This window comes from Barbus barbus (genome assembly GCF_936440315.1).
Source record: "Barbus barbus genome assembly, chromosome: 6".
Taxonomy (NCBI): domain Eukaryota; kingdom Metazoa; phylum Chordata; class Actinopteri; order Cypriniformes; family Cyprinidae; genus Barbus; species Barbus barbus.
In genome coordinates, this window is record NC_136734.1 from 12465061 (window position 1) to 12483547 (window position 18487).

Genomic DNA, 18487 nt, shown 5'->3' on the forward strand with positions numbered 1-18487 from the left:
AAAGACGGTAAATATAAATAGGAAGTGTACTTACAGTTCAAGTGCACTTTTGCATGCAGACATATGGTTGGTCTCTTAAAAAAAAAATCTGCAGATTATTGCTGAAATTTAAAACAAGTTTTGAATAGTAATTTTAAGTTTACTGTAAAGAAAAAGTACTGTACTAAATATTGTGCTATAAAATCAAGGCTTTATGTCTGAATAAGTAAGCTGATGATAAAAATTGAGGTTCCTGTGAGATTTAAGCATTATAGCAAAAATTTGCCAGATGACACCAAAACTCTTGTTGATTTTTTTTTTATGCATTGTCCTTCCTTACACAAATTTATAAATTTCTGTTGTAATATTTCTATTACAAACTAACCACCAAATATGGAACCTTGCTTTCCAATAATATGTATTTGGTCAAAATTATAAAGAATTTTGAATCTAAAATACTGTAGTAAATTTTGTAATAGGACATATGACACCACCTACTATGGGGAAGAGCCTGTTAAAAGATTTTTAAGTACCATTTCCATTGTAACGCAATTTCAAAACGTCATAGGAAGAATTTTGAGTGTTTAAGCTTTCAAATGATATCTAATTTATGATGAATATGAGGAAAATATGTGGAAAAAAAGACAATTAAAATAGAGTGCCAAGATACACTAGCTGTGAGATATTAAGATTAAGATATCAAGTTTGAATCCAAACTTGTCCAAAGTCCAAATACTTTGAAAAGCTACAATGTGAGGGAAAATCTGCATTAAATAACAACATAAAAGTGCCTGCGTGTCTTCAGAAGATATGGATTATAGTGCATGATTTGTATGGGCAACATTTATAGTACCTTTTATGGTATTTAGTTTAATGTTTTGGAACTAAACAGCCAAAATCTTATAATTATATTCTGTTATGTTCCTCAAATAATAATCATAAAAAAAAACACAGTTTAGAAAGCCCTGTGATGCCCTGGCCACCTGTGCAAGGCATTGTTCAAGATGCTGGGATATAGGCTCTAGAACTCCACTACTACTGCAACCCTTCAGGGCTGGAAGGATGATTGTTTGAGCCTCAACAGGAGTCATCAACTGTGACCTTAAGCAAGACAGTAGTGTGTTACCATCATGATGTAAAACTTCTCTTAATCTTTAAAAATTCACAACCAAGTGTTTGGCCTCCTGGGAAACAACAGTTTGCATATGTAACTTAATGATTACACTTGGTAATTCAGACTTTAAATAAGATAAATATTTATAAGTTGTACACTTCAAAAAAAAAAAACAAAAAAAAAAAACTGCCTTTTAGCAGTCACCTTCCGATTTAAACACCTATGTCTCCACTAGATGGTAGCAGAGGACAATATTCACTTTCTTCTGGTTCACCAGAGAACAGACTTTACTCCGCTGCTGCAAATTTGAAATGGATGCAAAATAAATGTTATATTATATACATTTTTAAATTAATTGTTATATTATGCATCTTTATGTTTATTGTTATCTGAATGCAGACTACTGCATGGTTTTGCACTGTTAATTGTATCAGTATTAATTTGTTTTAAAAGACAAATCCAAAAATGTAAAGAAATATCCGATCACAGATATCTGATCAAACTGATTATTATTTTTCTTTATTTAATCATAAATAAACAAACAAAATTATAAAATATAAATAGCACCAATATTTCTAGAGGTACTATTGTCATCACTTCCGCATATTTCATTAAACAGACTATGTTTAATAATGTTTATTATTATTATTAAAACTTTCAAAATAAAAATAAATAAGGGTGTCACAATTTTGTTCATGTGCTGGTTTAACTCCGCTGTAGTAGCAACAATGAACATTCTAGTATCAAGTGTGTTCCTATAATTCTATAAATCAACAGTGAATAGATGCTTACAAAATGTTTTATATTAACTTTATTCATCTTCTATCAGAACAACCTAATTACTTCCCTATTCATGCCATAGTATTTTTACATTGTTACTTTTTTTTTTTTTTTGAGGCATCATTTCCCATCATAGGAGGAAGAAGGAAAAGGACATTTTTGTTGCCAATAGAATGTATGTAGTTTCCTTGTGGGGCTCTCCCCCAAGCTAGAACGTACAAATTTCCATCAGTTACACAGGTGAGTGTACTAAGAGTTTGAGGATGTATTCTTGTTGGATGGGATCAGATTGACAGGTGGTGGCTCAATGTTCAAATCATGTCTCAATTCCTCAAGGTTCTGCTCCCAGCGCCGTTCATAGAAGATGCTCAGAACACACCGGGCACGACCGCCATTGCGCAGAGCCCATGGTCCCAGAGACTGAACCAGCAACTGTAGATGACTGACACCATCAACATAAAGAGACACATCAAATTTGATTTATTTACCCAAACTGTAACATGATTTATATGAACAACACATGATTTTATTTTTATTAAAAACAGCACAAGATATATAATATGATAAGTTATTATAATATGATTGAAGTTATGTTTTTTTATGGCAAATTAAAATCAAATGAATCACATATACTAGAAATAATGTCACTTGTATTGCCCAGATACATACATATTGTATTAGTAATATCAGGAAGAAATACAAAGTTGACAAATATTTATTAGGATGTTTGTAATATCCTTGTGGTGACCTCAGAGCCAGTAAAACTCTAAAACCGGTCACAGTGTACAGTATTAGATGAAAGCAAAGAATGACAGCACTAGGATGTCATAATAATGAAACAAGAATGAACATAAGAATGGGAAATACTCAGTGAGGACAAATGTTGGTTGTAATCACAGAAAATTTCAGCAGAAGGGGAAATACAGATTTACTGCATTCCTGTTATACAAAGTTTTACAGTTTGAGATGCAGTTGCAGTGATTAAGTGCTGAAGTATGTTCAGTCATATTATAAACATATGACTGAACACACTTCAGCACTTAATTACTGTGTTAATTAAACTGGTTTGAACTTGTCACTGGTTGCATATCTTAAAGGAATCTTCTAGTTTAATTGCAACTTAACCTGTACAGAACACATCTCTGTAATTCTGTCAGTTACCACAGACAATAATGTTGCCTCACAACATTATTAATGGTACTTAAAACATTGTTAATATTGTTAATCGCTTGGACAGTAAGGAACAAGACATTTAATAGGTTTACAATAAGATATGTGAAGCTTGTATTTTTGGTAAAGCATTTATATTAATTCTTCCATATCAAAATGTGTCTGAAGTTGTCCTTGTGGTTAGTCTTTTAAAACAGGGTGTCTTGCTCCAGAGTTTCCAATGTAAGAGCATTACTATATACAGTCCCCTCTAAAGGTATTGGGACAGTGAGGCCAATTCCTTTATTTTTGCTGTAGACTGAAAACATTTGGGTTTATCAGACAAGAGATGAATATCAGACAGGAGATTTATATGCCGGCTTTTATTTCCAGGTATTTATATCTGGATCTGACACACAACTTAGAAGATATCACCTTTTGTTTGAACCCACCCATTTTTCATGTGAGCAAAAGTATTGGAACATGTGACTGACAGGTGTATTTTGTTGCCCAGGTGTGCCCTATCACAATGATTATTCAAACAATAATTAGCACTGAATGTCTACGCTCAGTTTCAGATTTGGGTTTTGCCTGTTCAAATTGCATTTACAGTTAAGAGGTGTAACCAACATGAAAACCAGAGAGCTGTCTATGAGTGAAAAACAAGCAATTGTGAAGCTGAGAGAAGAAGGAAAATCCATCAGAGCCATTGCACACACATTGGCCATAGCCATTTCAACCATTTGGAAAGTCCTGAAGACGAAAGAAGCCACTGGTGTACTAAGTAACAGATATCGAACAGGTAGCCCAAGGAAAACAACTGCAGTTGATGACAGAAACATTGTGAGAGCTGTCAGGAAAGACTCTAAAACAACTGTAAGTGAGATCAGCAACAACCTCCAGAGGGCAGGAGTGAAGGTATCACAATCTACTGTTCGCAGAAGACTTCATGATCACAAGTACAGAGGCCACTCTTACCACTCATTAGCAAGGAGAATAGGAAGGCCAGGCTGGAATTTGCCAAATAGTACAGAGATGAGCCTCAAAAATTCTGAGACAAAGTTTTATGGACTGATGAGGCAAAGATTAACCTTCACCAAAGTGATGGAAAGGCTAAAGTGTGGAGAAAGAAAGGATCTGCTCATGAACCCAAACATACAAGCTCATCTGTGAAACACAGTGGAGGTAATGTCATGGCTTGGGCTTGCATGGCTTCTTCTGGGACGGGCTCATTAATCTTCATTGATGATGTAACATGATGGCAGCAGAAAAATGAACTCGGAAGTCTACAGAAACATTTTGTCTGCCAATTTAAAGAAAGATGCAACCAAACTTATTGGGAGAGCCTTCATCATGCAGCAAGATAATGACCCAAAACACACTGCTAAAACAACAAAGGAGTTCAGGGAAGAAGTTGAAGGTTTTAGACTGGCCAAGTCAGTCTCCAGACTTAAACCCTATAGAGCATGCCTTTTACCTGCTAAAGAGGAGACTTGAAGGGGGTAACCCCCCAAAACAAACAACAACTGAAAGAGGCTGCACTGAAAGCCTGGAAAAGCATCACAAAAGAATAATGCAAAAGTTGGGTGATGTCAATGGGTCACAGGCTTGATGCAGTTATTGAAAGCAAAGGATTTGCAACTAAATATTAAGTCTTTAATCTTTAATCTATATTAATTCTATCTGTTCCAATAGTTTTGCTCACATGAAAAATGGGTGGGTTCAAACAAAAGGTGATATTTTCTAAGTTGTGTGTCAGATCCAGATGTAAATACCTGGAAATAAAAGCCAGCATGTAAATCTCTTGTCTGATATTCATCTTTTGATGTCAAACCCAAATGTTTTCAGTCTACAGCAAAAATAAAGGAACTGGCCTCACTGTCCCAATACCTTTAGAGGGGACTGTATATGTTTTATGCTTGTTTGTTAAAATGATAGACTGTTTCTACAGTAACTGACATCATGCTGCTGTACACAGACAGATAGCCTATCATGTTAACTCACCTGACAGACAGACGGAGGGGTCCAAGCGTTGCACCCAGAACACACATGGGGAGACCAGTCTGTGCAGCTTCAAAAAATTTCACAACAACCTCACCTGTGGGTAAGAAATAACAGGAAAGTTTTTCACGAGATGAAAAATGCATGCTATAATGCATTTCTGATATGTACCGGAAAAAAAGAAAAATAATAAAAATATTCACAAAATGTATTTATTGATAACAATCTAGGGAAGGGGTGCCCAGCCCTGTTCCTGGAGATCTACCTTCCTGCAGAGTTGGGCACCCCTGATCAAGGGGGCTTCAGTGGCAAAATAGCTCTGATGCAGGATTGTATTTACACAGAACCAAAAGCTTTTGAGGGAGAGTTATATAGGCATACACACAACAAGTGGAAATTATACACACCTGAAAAGTGGACATATTTTGTTATGGTATTAAACGTTCACCTAGCATATTGGTGGGCATACTAAGAAAGGTATGCAACAGGTCATGGACCTCACGATATCGTTGCATGACATACGCTAGCTCCTCATCGTCCACAAACTTTACATCAGCTCTTGAGTCAGGGGTGACTCTCTGAAAAAAGTTGAGATTACAATGGTTAATTTGACCTATTTGTTAATGTTAAAGTGATAATTTCTGTGTTTTTCATTTGTCTTACATTTTCTTCTAGGAAACGGAGATACTCTCTTCCTAAAGTCCCATCAGGCAAAGCAGACATTCGAGTGAGGTCTAACGTAGACAGACGGATCCTTGGACGCTCTCTAGAGACAAAATTTGAACATAAAGATAGTAGTAAAGTTTGAATAATGAATGATGGAGCCATTAACAGTTTTAACAGTAGTCAGAGTAAACAAATGAGACATACTTGAGAATAGTGTAACCTTCAGGGTCAATTCTCATCCGATTCCTTAACTTGATCAGGGCCTGGTGCCCTGTGGTTTCCCCAAGCACTGCAACCATATCTGTTTTGGTAAAACATGTCAGTATACAGGAAAGTTTTGAATCATGGGGATTACTGACAGAATTCCAACTCATACGATTTAGAAATGACTATCCTCGGCATAAACAAAAACACCTTTGGGCCTGTTAAAGCAGGGTGATGTTTGGTTACAGTTGGCACCTAAGCTTATCTGCAAATTCCCCATCTCTTGTGTTTGTATATTAAATAATTTGTCTACTTTGAATGCACGTTCAATAACTGTAACTATGTAAAAATAAACTGTTTCCATATTTTACCATGTTTAAATCCATTCCACCTAATTCTGAAGGTTTCCCTCAAACAGGTCTGCAGATTACATTTAGGTTGAAGAGTCCAGGAACCAAGAAAATTTATGTTATAGTAAAAAAGTTGGAATTCCTGACTAACTCTTTCTGGCCTATGTTATTAATGAAAAATAATGACAAAGACAAATGACAAATATCTTCTTCGCCAAAACAATTGTGGACTTTCCACCGAGACTAAAAAAGAAACTAACAGCTGTTATTTAAATCAAATTTCTTCAGGAAACGCATTCATCACTAGGGTGACATCATGCAAAGGTCACAATCAGTCTAATATTTAGGCTAACCTATTGACTATTAAATAACAGCCTCACCGTGTCTGTAGGGGTTCTTCAGAGCAGCCACACCAGAACCTAAAGCCAAAACTGCCTTCTGTACAGAACTTGTTGGGATATGACTTGGATACAACCTTCCATCATACTGCTTTGAATCTGAGCTTGTGTACTGCTGTCCGGTGAGTACTGAGTGTAGAAGAGACAGTGATAGCTCTTGATGTTCAAATCCTGAGACAGCAATCACAGTTAACAGCCTCAACTACTCTAAATCCATAGTACTGTGATTAACTATCACAACCTTGCAACCTTACTCATCGTGCCATGAAGCTTAAACTTAATTTACTACAAAATGTAGCCTCAGAAAACTCCTTGCTGTTGAGGGTACAAGTGTATGCCTTAGAGTAGGTTACACTAATATAATTATAGGCTATCATATTTCAAACCAAAATAAAAAAAATGGAAAGATTTATATTTTGTATAAATATATTTTTTTTTTAAGACCATTAGAATTACATTTTTACATAGTGAAATTATTTCCATGAGTTAGCATATCCGCCGATATGTCATTACTGTAATGAATAATGACCTGTTTTGGAATGACAAGAGAGTAAAATGTTCATTTTTTTTTTTTTTTTTACTAAACTGAACTGAAATAAGGTCGTAAGAGTTACATGCTGTTTGTTAGTTAAAATAAATTATTTGGTGCGGTCAGCAGCTGTATGATAATCGGTGAAATGTAGTTTAAAGCTGTCGTTTGTTGACATGCAATATTATGCCATCCCAAACACTGCATTTTAACTAGCACATTTTGTAGATGGTGAAGCACGTTGTGCTAGATAAGAGATCAATATAAACGCTTTCACAGTAATGTTACTGGTTAGCCAATAAGCTACTAGGCAAGGTCAGATATTTTTGCTGTAAAATACGCGTATTCTACGCAGTTGAGCAGATTACATATAACTATGGAACTATTTAAACTCTAAAAAAACACTGTAAAAATACCTCCATATGAACGTCGACAATAATATCCGCAAGATGTTTTAAAAAAACTAAGGCAAGCACCCGACACACCACGCATAATGGATTACAGGAGAGGTTGGTGACAGAGCGTGTATGGCAAGCCGTATTAACGTTGAGCCGAATCCTTAAAACATACTAGCAAAGCCACTAGAAGAAGCTGGCAACCATTAGCCGAAAAAGTGTTACGGCTAAAGCTAACGCTTCAGTGTGGAAAAGGAGACCAGAGGACGTTTTTTTTTTAAATGGATGGCAATGGAGGAGAGGATTCACTATGGTGAATAAACAGCTTTTTACAGGAAACGGATTATAATTTAATGAATCCACAGCCTAACTGCTAATCTTCAAAATGTTTTACACTAAACAATACTTTTGTATTTAACTATTTTTAGAGTTTACCACAAAAAAAAACAAATGCTGTTTTATAAGAGAAGTCACTGACTTTTTGCGACAGGTGGGATTCCGTTTATGGCATTTCTCATTCATTCCTATGGTATCCATAAACAGCAACTGAGCGTTGCACAACTCTGACTGAAATTCAATGAAGTCAAGGCTGTAATGTGATTGGTTATTAAGGCACATGTGATCCGAGTTAGCCGTTACGCTTTCTCCAATAGTAAGTAATACAAACCCTCTCATCTCCCTATAGTAAGACAATCTCTGCCTCTGGTACTAGTCTCTATTTAAATGCTGCTAGTACTTAGGGCTGTCACCTTGAAGAAATTTTCCTTCTGGTAATTTTGAGTTGCTCAGTATCACAATATGCTATATGCATTTATGTATGTATTAATTTATTTATCTCGCTTTATATTTAAGCTTAGTGGGAAATGTATAATTCCGATTCTCAAATCTAACTGGACAAGAGGCTTTCAAACAGTTTTGTTGATATTTCAGCACTATCAGTACTTATTGGTACTTACTTATCTCTGTTCTCCTTACACCGTGTCCTAACTACATGCGATGCGACACGCGGTAAGTGGTATCTTTTCCATGTTAATCAGAGTTTTTGTCCTAACCAGCCACTACTTTAGAAATAGTTTCTATTTCCGCAACATCACAGCTGGAGCAACAACATACAATCCATGACGGTGATAATCTCAGGTACTGATTATGTGCTTTATTCTAATTAAAAGTGTCTAATGTGAGTTTGAATATAATTTTGTATAGCCATATTGAAAGCAACAATAGATAGTTTACCTCAGATCTTGAAAATAAATTAATAAAAATTTGAGCTCAACTGTGAAATCAATGCAAAACAACTTGCGTATTCCATGACAAAGATGGTATGGGTCACTCATTTAATAATTTTAAAAAGGTTTAATATTTATGAATTACATTATAAACTTATCCATTACATTGTGAGTGCAGTACTCCCTTCCAGAGAGAGCCCACCCACACACGCTTTTGATTGGCTGTGATATTTGATTGATTCTGTCCTGTCCTGTGCGTTGTCTTGTCAAGTTTGGTGTGGACAGTGAAATTGTTTGTCCCTGGAATCTTGTTGCGTGTCGTTAGGACACCTTAGATGTTAGACAGGCTGTCACTCAGTGCAGTTATATTGTCAATGAGTGAGTCAACTAATATGTTAAAAATGCAGAATTATTCATGAATGAAACAAGGTGTTGAAATTATCATTGAGCACCACTTTATAAGGCTCAACCTATGATCAACACGTTACCTTGGTAATGCAGAAGCCGATGTTTTACTTCATAGAGAACAATGCCATTGATTTAGTGCACGGAACTCCTCTGATGCTAGTCATGGGAAATCCCCTTAAATGCTGAAAGGATGCTATGACAATGATATCACTTTCATCTTCTGACAACTAATGGAATTTTTTTTTTGTTTCATAAAATGTTTGACTTGACCTGAAAAAAAGGACAGACATAGATAATTGCACATGCTCAGTTCTCTCTCTCTCTCTCTCTCTCTCTCTCTCTGTTTAGTGCAATTCTACAGATGAACAAATCACAATAATGTTACACAGAGTTAGTTTTAAGCCCCGTTCACACTAGCAGCGACACAGCGACTTTCGTCGCTGCATGTCCAATAGTTTCTTGCAGCTAAGTACAAACATTTTGGAGGCAAAAGACTAAATATAATCTAAATCTAAATTAAATCCGTAAATACAAACACAAATGAATGAGAAACAGAGCCTACTTTCCTCCATTGCGTATGTTTATCTACAGCTGAGAGGAGAACAATCACGTGAGCTCTACCGTCTTCTTTCCTATTGGCTGTCGCTCCCGAAAGTCGCTCTTCACTTGCATAAAAGGTGCGTTTTACTAGCATCTATAGAATAAGTACCCATATCTAGTAATAAGAACTAGTAGTATTTATTGTCTGTCAAATCTATCTTCTAGTCTATCTTTAGCAATGCAATGCGGAGATGCTTCAGAAACGTGCCGCGGCGCCACTGGTATAAACATAATCACTGACTACGTTTACATGGACATCAATACTCCGATTTTAATACGATTAAGACAATACTCTGATTAAGAGTCTACCATGTAAACAGAGATTTTTGATTACCTTAATCCGGCTAAAGTCATAATCGAAGTAAATACAAATCGAATTAAGACATGTGGAGTATTCCTATTTTAGTCGCATTACTGAAGTGCAGTACAGACATGTAAACACCTTAATCAAACTATTACCGTTGTGTAGGACTTTTCGCAGCAATTTGCGACAGGATACACACACGGCAGTGATCAACTGTTTGAGGGAAAATAAAAGAGCTTCAACACCACCGTCATCTGTATGTGCGTACAAATAATTAGTTGCACTTGAAGCTTTCATAAAATTAAAAATGAAACACTCAAAACTGTATATGGCATTATCACTAAGACGAGCTATATGTTTATATGTGAAATTCTGGAGGGGACGTCGGATTGCGTCGCGTGGCGACGTAATGACGCATGCCATTAATCGATCTATGTACTATATAACATGTAAAACGGGAACATGAAAGGATTATTCTAAAAGCAACTCATGTAAACACCTTAATCATAATATTGTCTTATTCAGAATAAGGTAAAGAATTAGATTACTGATGTCCATGTAAATGTAGTCACTGACAAGAGTGGCACGATCAGCTCCGGTGGCTGTGTCGGAGGCGTAACGCACTGCAGACATGTGCAGTTAGTGTAGGCATCATGCAGCTTCACTGTCAACTTCAACTTTGCTCAGCTTTTTGAATAACTGAGGAAAATATAATTAGTAATTTACAATATTTCTATTAAATTGTTATCATGTTAAATACTAATTTAGTCATATTAAAACATTAGGTTGCTTTTAGCCTTATGCTGGAGTTGGTTCACTTTCCAGTAATGAAAATAAGTAAGTAAATAATTAAATAAATTATTACGATAATATTGTGTATCGGTGATCTGACAGGCTGACTATAGGACGATATGACAATTGAGCATATCGCCCAACACTAGGTCAGTTAACAACACGCGGTTTAAAATCTGTATATAAAGCATGGTGAAAAACGTGTTTATCTTTAATTTTCAATGTGTATATCATAATGTATTCTCTTGAAAATTCTTTATTGTCAAATGTGTGTTGAATGTAAACGCCTCTTAGGAATTTCACCATTCCATTTGAATTTATCTAAGAATATTCTTCAATAAGAAAATCTATTCAGTGATTGGTCCATGCCATGTCGTCATCCAAAATCCCATTTGTGGCACAGCAAAGTGTTGTGAGTCATCTCGAAGACTGACATTTAAGATTTAGTCCTACACTTCACTTAAATTATGACTGAGGTGCTTGATAACTAACTTTTAAACTTTTAAGAATTTTTTTACACTTACGTCAATTCTTAGCAGTGTTCTTGTGAGTAATTCTCAGAGGCCCATAACCTCAAGCCACAAAAACATTTTTTTTCCCCATCTGCAACTGCCCTCAACAACAATTCCAATGACACATCATAATTTTTTATTTGCCCCCATGGCCAGTAAACATTACATTAACTTTATTCAAACTATGGGCATTTGCACTGTCACATCTTGCACTGATTTACACTAATGTATACCTTAACAACTTCAACTCTGAACATCTACAAAGCTCCACTTTCCCCCACAAATGTACAGATAATATACTTCTTAGATTTTTATGCTACTTATTTAATCTTATCTTTCTATTTAACATTTATCTTACTATTATTATTGTTATTGTTATTATTTCTTGTATGTTTAATGTGTTTGTTAGCACCAGTACGTCAAGACAAATTCATTGTGCATGTACACCCACAGTACTTGGCATTAAAGATGATTCTAATTCTGAAACCACTACAAATCAGTTGCACTTAGAAGATACAAGCATTCAAAACCTATAGTCTCTCACTTCCACCAATATGTATCAATGATTTTGATGACATTACCCTGCACTTCAGCTTCTCATTATATTTTTTGTCTAATCAAATGCTCTCTAGAATCCAAAGCGTCACGCCCCCTACACTATAGCTGCTGAAGCTGTGGCTGAAATCGGTCACTTATTTACACACTTAGTATTTACTGTAAAGTGAATGGCATGCAGTGCATTTTGTATGTTTCCCTTATCAGACACACCTGGGCTGAGTTCAGCCCCCAAAAAACGGTGCAAAACGTTTATTAAATGGAAACGGTGATGCGTTGAACACTCTGTTCTGATGACGCAAGAGTTGCACTTATGGCAGCTGAGAAGGCCAGTGTGTGTGTTCTTTTTGAAGAATTTTCAGAGCCTGATAAAATCGGTATAAATACATTTTTAATACTGCAAAATACTCTCGATGTTACAGTCACTGCCCTTGCCATCCAGAATAAAAGAGAACATCCCAATCGAGTGAAATGTAAATAAACATGTGCAAACAATATACTTGCTCTTGTGAATTTATTTAGATGTTAATTATATTTACATACAAATTTATTATCATCATGTTGATATGCTATGTTACTATAAAACTCTTACGACAAACTTGTCTTCTAATATCTTCAATTGTTGCGCATACCGAGCTGCATACCGAACACATTAAATGACTTCACTTGGACCTATAGTGCGATCGGTCTCTTTAATACCGCGTGGTTTATATACACGTTACTGCTGATTGGGCTGACATTTTTGACACACCCACCAAACAAGAGAAAACGTATCTCAAACCCCGTTGCACACAGTTGTACACCGTTTCCAGGAAACATGTCGTTCAACCCGGAAACCGGAGCAAAACGTTGGGCCTGAACGTGCCCCTGATTCAACTCATCAGCTCGTTAGTAGAGACTGCAAGACCTGAACTGGGTATGTCTGACAAGAGAGACATACAAAATGTGCAGGGCAGTGGTGTTTGCAGGACAGGTTTGAAAACCACTGATATAGGGGATAGGGAACGATTTAGACAGTGTCAATATCCTTTCGACTGGGTCAAATGAAGTGGCTTCGCATTGTGTCACTTAAACCGCCGCAGCACACATACTGTAGTCTGCTCCCGTCTGGAGACATGATAGTACAGAGTGGATCATATTTTTATTATATTTTTATAGACTTTTCTTTCTTTTAAAATTTGAAAAAGTAATCCATGCCTTTATTTCTTCAAGGTTGGACCACTGCAATTCTCTTTACATTGGGATTAGTCATTCAGCTATGTCCTGATTACAATTAGTCCATAATACGGCAGCAAGACTTTTAACGGGTGCTCATAAATGGGATCATATTACTCCAGTTTAACATTCATTACACTGGTTGCTGGTGTGCTACAGAGTGGATTTTAAAATTTTACATTTTGTTTACAAATCATTAAATCGTATGGCTCCGATGGTCATCCCTACCAGTTTCCTTGATTGGTTGTATAAACATTATTAAGATGAATATCATCCCCAAATTCTTGTATCTATTTCGTTCTAGTCCACTTCCACCTCCATCAGTTTTTTTTCCTAATATGAATAAGAAATTTACTAAATTTATTTGGAAAAACAGACAGGCAAGACTGCGCCTAACACTACTATACCTGCCATACATGACAGAGGGGGTCTACGTCTGCCTAATTTGCAGTGGTACTATTGGTCTGCACAATTGGCTAATGCCACCTACTGGTTTTCTTTGCAGCCACAGTTACCCTGGGTACAAGTAGAATCAATGACTGCAAAAAATATGAACATGGCTTTATATTTGTACTCGGACTTGTACAAGAATCTGAAAAAGGACACAAAAAATCCATTTGTTAAGAATACTTTAATAGTTTGGAATGAAGCACAACGTAAATTGGGAGAAGTCCCGGCTCTCTCTTATTTCGCCCCTATTTGGGGAAACAAGGATTTCAGTCCAGGGAAGAATGATTCTGGTTTTAAACAATGGGCATTAAAGGGTATTCAAAAGATTGGTGACTTGTTCGAGGGAGATATGCTCATGTCTTTTAATAAACTCAGGGATAAATTTGGAATCCCTATGACTCGCTTCTTCAAATATTTACAAGTTTGCAGTTACATCAGAGTCAAGCAACATTATTCAATGTCCAGACCATTCTTAACCCTAATATTCCAGATGTTTGCTTTAAATGCCAAAAATATAAGGGAAGGTTTTTTCATTGTGTTTAGGAATGTGATGTTATTCAGACATTCTGGCAAAAAGTGATGACATTAATATCTTAAATAATTTTAAAACCAATGCCAGTGACTCCTGAAATATGTGTGTTAGGTCTAGTTCCTGTTGGTATATCAGTATCAAAACATCAAATTAAAATGATAGACATCTGTTTAGTTCTCGCGAGACGGTCAATAGCATTTTATTGGAAGAAAATAGAAGGTCCATCAATTGGTCATTGGTTAAAAGATTTATCACACTGTATTGTTTTGGAAAAACTGACATACAGTACTAAGGCTAAACTGAAAGATTATTATAAAATATGGGGCCTTTTTATACAATTCCTTGAAAACAACGAAATAGTAATACAAGAAATGTTAGATTCCTCTCAATCCAGTGATTAATGTAAATGTGATATACTTTATTTGATGTGGTAATATCTGTCTGTCTTAGCCCATGTGCAGTAAAATTTATTTTCCCTTTTGTTTTATTTATTTTATTTTATTTAGCCCTGTGTAATTGAACATGTGGATGCTGAGGGTGGGAAGACAGTTTTAAAAAAATTGTCTTCGAATATTTTTCTGTTGTCTTATATGTTTTCTCAATAAAGACATGTTTAATAAATCGTATGGCTCCATCTTACCTTTCTGTTCTACTGAATGAGCACCATTCAACCAGATCACTCAGGTCATCAAAACAGAGACTTTTGTCAATTCCCAAGTCAAGGTTGAAATGTAGGGGTGACCGTGCTTTTTCTGTAGTTGCCCCCAGACTTTGGAATGATTTGCCCATCTCGAATAGACTGGCATCATCTTTGTCTGTTTTTAAATCTAAGTTAAAAACTTTTCTGTTTGATAAAGCATTTAATACTTGAAGCATCTTCGTTTGTATTGTGTATTACTGTTTTTATTACGTTGAAGTGCTTTTCTTTTATGGTACTCTATTACTATTTTAATTGTTTTTGTCTTTTGTTTTATTCTTGTTGTTTGTGGTTTTAGTTACTGTAAAGCACATTGGTCATCGTTTTTAATTGTGCTATATAAATGAATTGTCATTGTCATCATATGCACAATTCAGTGCAGACCACAAAACGTAAACCCATTTGAACTCTACACAGAATGCTGTACTTCATAGCAATATGGATGACATTAAGAGTAGAAACGGTTTGACAGACTAGCAGGGTTTCTGCTCAGTTGATTTATTTATTTTACTTCAGAGTGCTCCTACAAAAATGTGAGGTGCAGCAGGCAGCTAAAACACGGAGGTGCCCGAGCGCATAAACAGCACGCAAAATACTCACTGCCAATAGAAAACAATTCAAATGCTTCAAATGTTAATATGGCTTGCCATATGGCTTTATCTACGCTTGCGTGTGTGATGACGCGCACACGTACTTACGCAAACACTGACGGTTAGTTTTTGGAAGTACCCCACAGTATTTGGAAGTATTTGGTGAGTAACTTTTATATTCTTTTTAGTTGCTTTGAGATTCACGTTGACCGTATTGTTTCGAATTTGTATTACATTGCCTGTAGTTGGGCAGTGTACGCGTAGTGTGCTGGTGCTCGAGTGAGTTGCCATTTTTCCTCTCACTGGGAGAGTCAAGAAACAAGGTACGTGGCTCTCAGCTGCCGTTTGAGTTTTTGAATCGGTTTACATTACTTTTGTGGTAGCTTTAAAGACACTTGATGATTCCTCTTGCGTAATCTGTTGGTTTTGATCATTAATAACGTTGAATGTTTTAGTGGCTGTAACTCGGCAACATACTTTGTCAACACGCAACATATAATTTAGGCCTAGACTAGATATGACTTTGAACAAACACGGGAAGTTGTGGGTAATTTAACCCTCTGGTTGTGTTCGGACTCCGGTCACGCCCGTTGTGTTCCCGGTCAAAAATGACCGGACTCCAAACAACTGCTTATAAATCTGTCATTATGCTATTATCACCAAATATTGGATTCAATCTTTTTGTCAACTTGTTTTCTTTCATTTAGGACTGGTTTTGTGTTTCTATTTGCTTCTGATTAATCGTAAGCCTCATTTATCTGAGAGTAGGTACCTCATTTTTTTGAGTGAAAAAATATTTTTTTATGAATAATTTTCACAATATTAAACAAACAATTATAAAAATGTGCACCGTTTCTCACACTAGTGTACTTTAATGTTTAATCAGGAAGTTTGCTTTTAAATGCTTTTATTTTGTACAAAATTGCAAAAAGTCACACTCGTGGTGTTCCCGGTCATTTGACCGGACTCGAAACAATTGCTTATAAATCTGTCATTATGCTATATTATCACCAAATATTGGATTCATTCTTTTTGTCAACTTGTTTTCTTTCATTTAGGACTGGTTTTGTGTTTCTATTTGCTTCTGATTAATCGTAGGCCTCATTTATCTGAAAGTAAGTTAGGCACCTAATTTTTTGAGTGAAAAAAGCATTTTTTATGAATAATTTTCACAATATGAGAGAAATTATGAAAATTTCTCACACTAGTGTACTTTAATGTTTAATCAGGAAGTTTGCTTTTAAATGCTTTTATTTTGTACAAAATTGCAAAAAGTCACACTTGTCAAAAATGGTCGGCCATTGAAAGTGAATTGGGAAGAATGAAAGAAACAACTAGTGTTCAGGAGCATGTTGTGCGTGCATGTATACTCACGCTATAACACACACACACAGACTTGTTTCGCTATCCTTGTGGGGACTTCCATAGGCGTAATGGTTTTCTACTGTACAGACCGTATATTCTATTGCCCTACACCAACCCTACACCTAAACTTAGCCCTCACAGGAGACTTTTTGCATTTTTTGATTTTCAAAAAACTTCATTCTGTGTGATTTATAAGCTTGTTTACCCGTGGGGACCTCAATTTAGGTCCTCACCGTGACACAAGTCCCCATGAGTCTGTGTGTATTCAGGTTTAAGTCCCCACCGGAATATAAAAACACATATACACACACACACACAAACATCTATGCATACAAACTATTGTATTACACTTATTTCATCCTACACTGAACTGTATGCAATATGCTTTTATGAATCTCTCTCTCTCTCTCTCTCTCTCTCTCACTCACACACACACACACACAATGCACACAAATGCTCAAACTGCCTTGTCTTTGGCCTGCATTGACTTCAAAATAATATTTTTTTTTTCCATCCTTCGACCAGAACGTTACTTCAGCTGGGTCCTCAAAATCAGAAGATTGCTCCTTTTCAGTTGTTGCAAGGTTTTCAGCTTGTCCAGTGATATTTTTCTCTTCCAATATATCTTGCAATGCATCTTCACTGTAAAATTCTTCTTCAGTTGTCTCTTCCTTGTGTAATCAGAATCAGAATCAGAATGAGCTTTATTGGCCAAGTATGTTTACACATACAAGGAATTTGTTGTAGTGACAGAAGCTCCACAGTGCAACAGAAAGACAGTAACAGGACAGGACACAGGTAATAAAACAAAATAACAACAAATAGCCAATAACCAGTGTACAAAGCAGCAAAAAAATAAAAAATACACAATATATAATATAGGCGACTATGTATGTACAGTTCAAGTATGTGCAAATTAGAAATGATAAAAATAAAAATAAAATAAGTGAGTGTGGTGAATGGATAATGTATTAGTTGTGTGTTCTACGTTTATTTATTGAGTGTTCATGAGATGTATTGACTGAGGGAAGAAACTGTTCCTGTGTCTGGTCGTTCTGGTGCTCAGAGCTCTGTAGCGTCGACCAGACGGTAACAGTTCAAAGAGGGAGTGTGCTGGATGTGAGGGGTCCAGAGTGATTTTGCCAGCCCTTTTGCTCACTCTGGATGAGTACAGTTCTTGGAGAGTGGGGAGGGTTGTACCAATGATTCGCTCAGCAGTCCGGACTACTCTCTGTAGTCTTCTGAGATCAGATTTGGTAGCTGAGCTGAACCAGACAGTTATTGAAGAGCAGAGGATGGATTCAATGATGGCAGAGTAGAACTGTTTCAGTAAGTCCTGTGGCAGGTTGAACTTCCTCAGCTGGCGAAGAAAGTACAACCTCTGCTGGGCCTTCCTGACAATGGAGTCAATGTGAATATCCCACTTCAGGTCCTGAGAGATGGTGGTGCCCAGGAATCTGAATGACTCCACTGCAGTCACAGTGCTGTTCATGATGGTGAGTGGGGGGAGAGCAGGGTGGTTTCTCCTGAAGTCCACGATCAGGCTGGTGACACACCATCTGGACCAGGTGCTTTCCTTCTTTTGTTCTTCCTGAAGACCTGGCACACATCTTCTTCACTGATTTGAATTGTACATGTGGGGGAGAGAGGGGTTGCTGGAGGTGTGAATGGTTGTG

At 36.4% G+C, this 18487-nt stretch overlaps 2 protein-coding genes and 1 long non-coding RNA gene across 5 annotated transcripts in view; 2 read left to right on the forward strand and 1 right to left on the reverse strand.

Moving 5' to 3' along the window:
* Positions 1-18487, forward strand: part of LOC306870868 — a 1223475-nt gene that overhangs the window by 130323 nt on the left and 1074665 nt on the right. The gene's annotated exons all lie outside the window — the stretch shown is intronic.
* On the reverse strand, positions 1587-7699 carry coq4 (coenzyme Q4 homolog). Its single transcript, XM_079419052.1, has 7 exons — positions 7587-7699; positions 6624-6770; positions 5894-5990; positions 5687-5789; positions 5472-5601; positions 5027-5120; positions 1587-2315 (listed from the first exon to the last, which is right to left on the reverse strand). The coding sequence occupies exons 1-7, from the start codon at positions 7660-7662 to the stop codon at positions 2123-2125; spliced, it is 840 nt and encodes a 279-aa protein (XP_079275178.1). The 5' UTR covers positions 7663-7699; the 3' UTR covers positions 1587-2122.
* traf2b (Tnf receptor-associated factor 2b) overlaps positions 15541-18487 on the forward strand; it is a 33139-nt gene continuing 30192 nt past the window's right edge. Inside the window, exon 1 of one of the 2 annotated variants that reach the window (XM_079418329.1) lies at positions 15541-15608. The gene's annotated coding sequence lies outside the window, so the exon portion shown is untranslated. Of the gene's footprint in view, positions 15609-15680; positions 15770-18487 lie in introns of those variants that run through there. The other variant, XM_079418330.1, reaches the window with a different exon arrangement.

Excerpts from the sequence above, each read along its gene's own strand:
- coq4 (XM_079419052.1), bottom strand. The coding sequence starts at position 7,662 with ATGCGTGGTGTGTCGGGTGCTTGCCTTAGTTTTTTTAAAACATCTTGC. Across the intron at positions 5,991-6,623 it reads GAAGAACCCCTACAGACACG|ATATGGTTGCAGTGCTTGGG; the intron begins GTGAGGCTGTTA and ends TTACCAAAACAG. Across the intron at positions 5,121-5,471 it reads TATGCCCACCAATATGCTAG|GTGAGGTTGTTGTGAAATTT; the intron begins GTGAACGTTTAA and ends TCTTACCCACAG.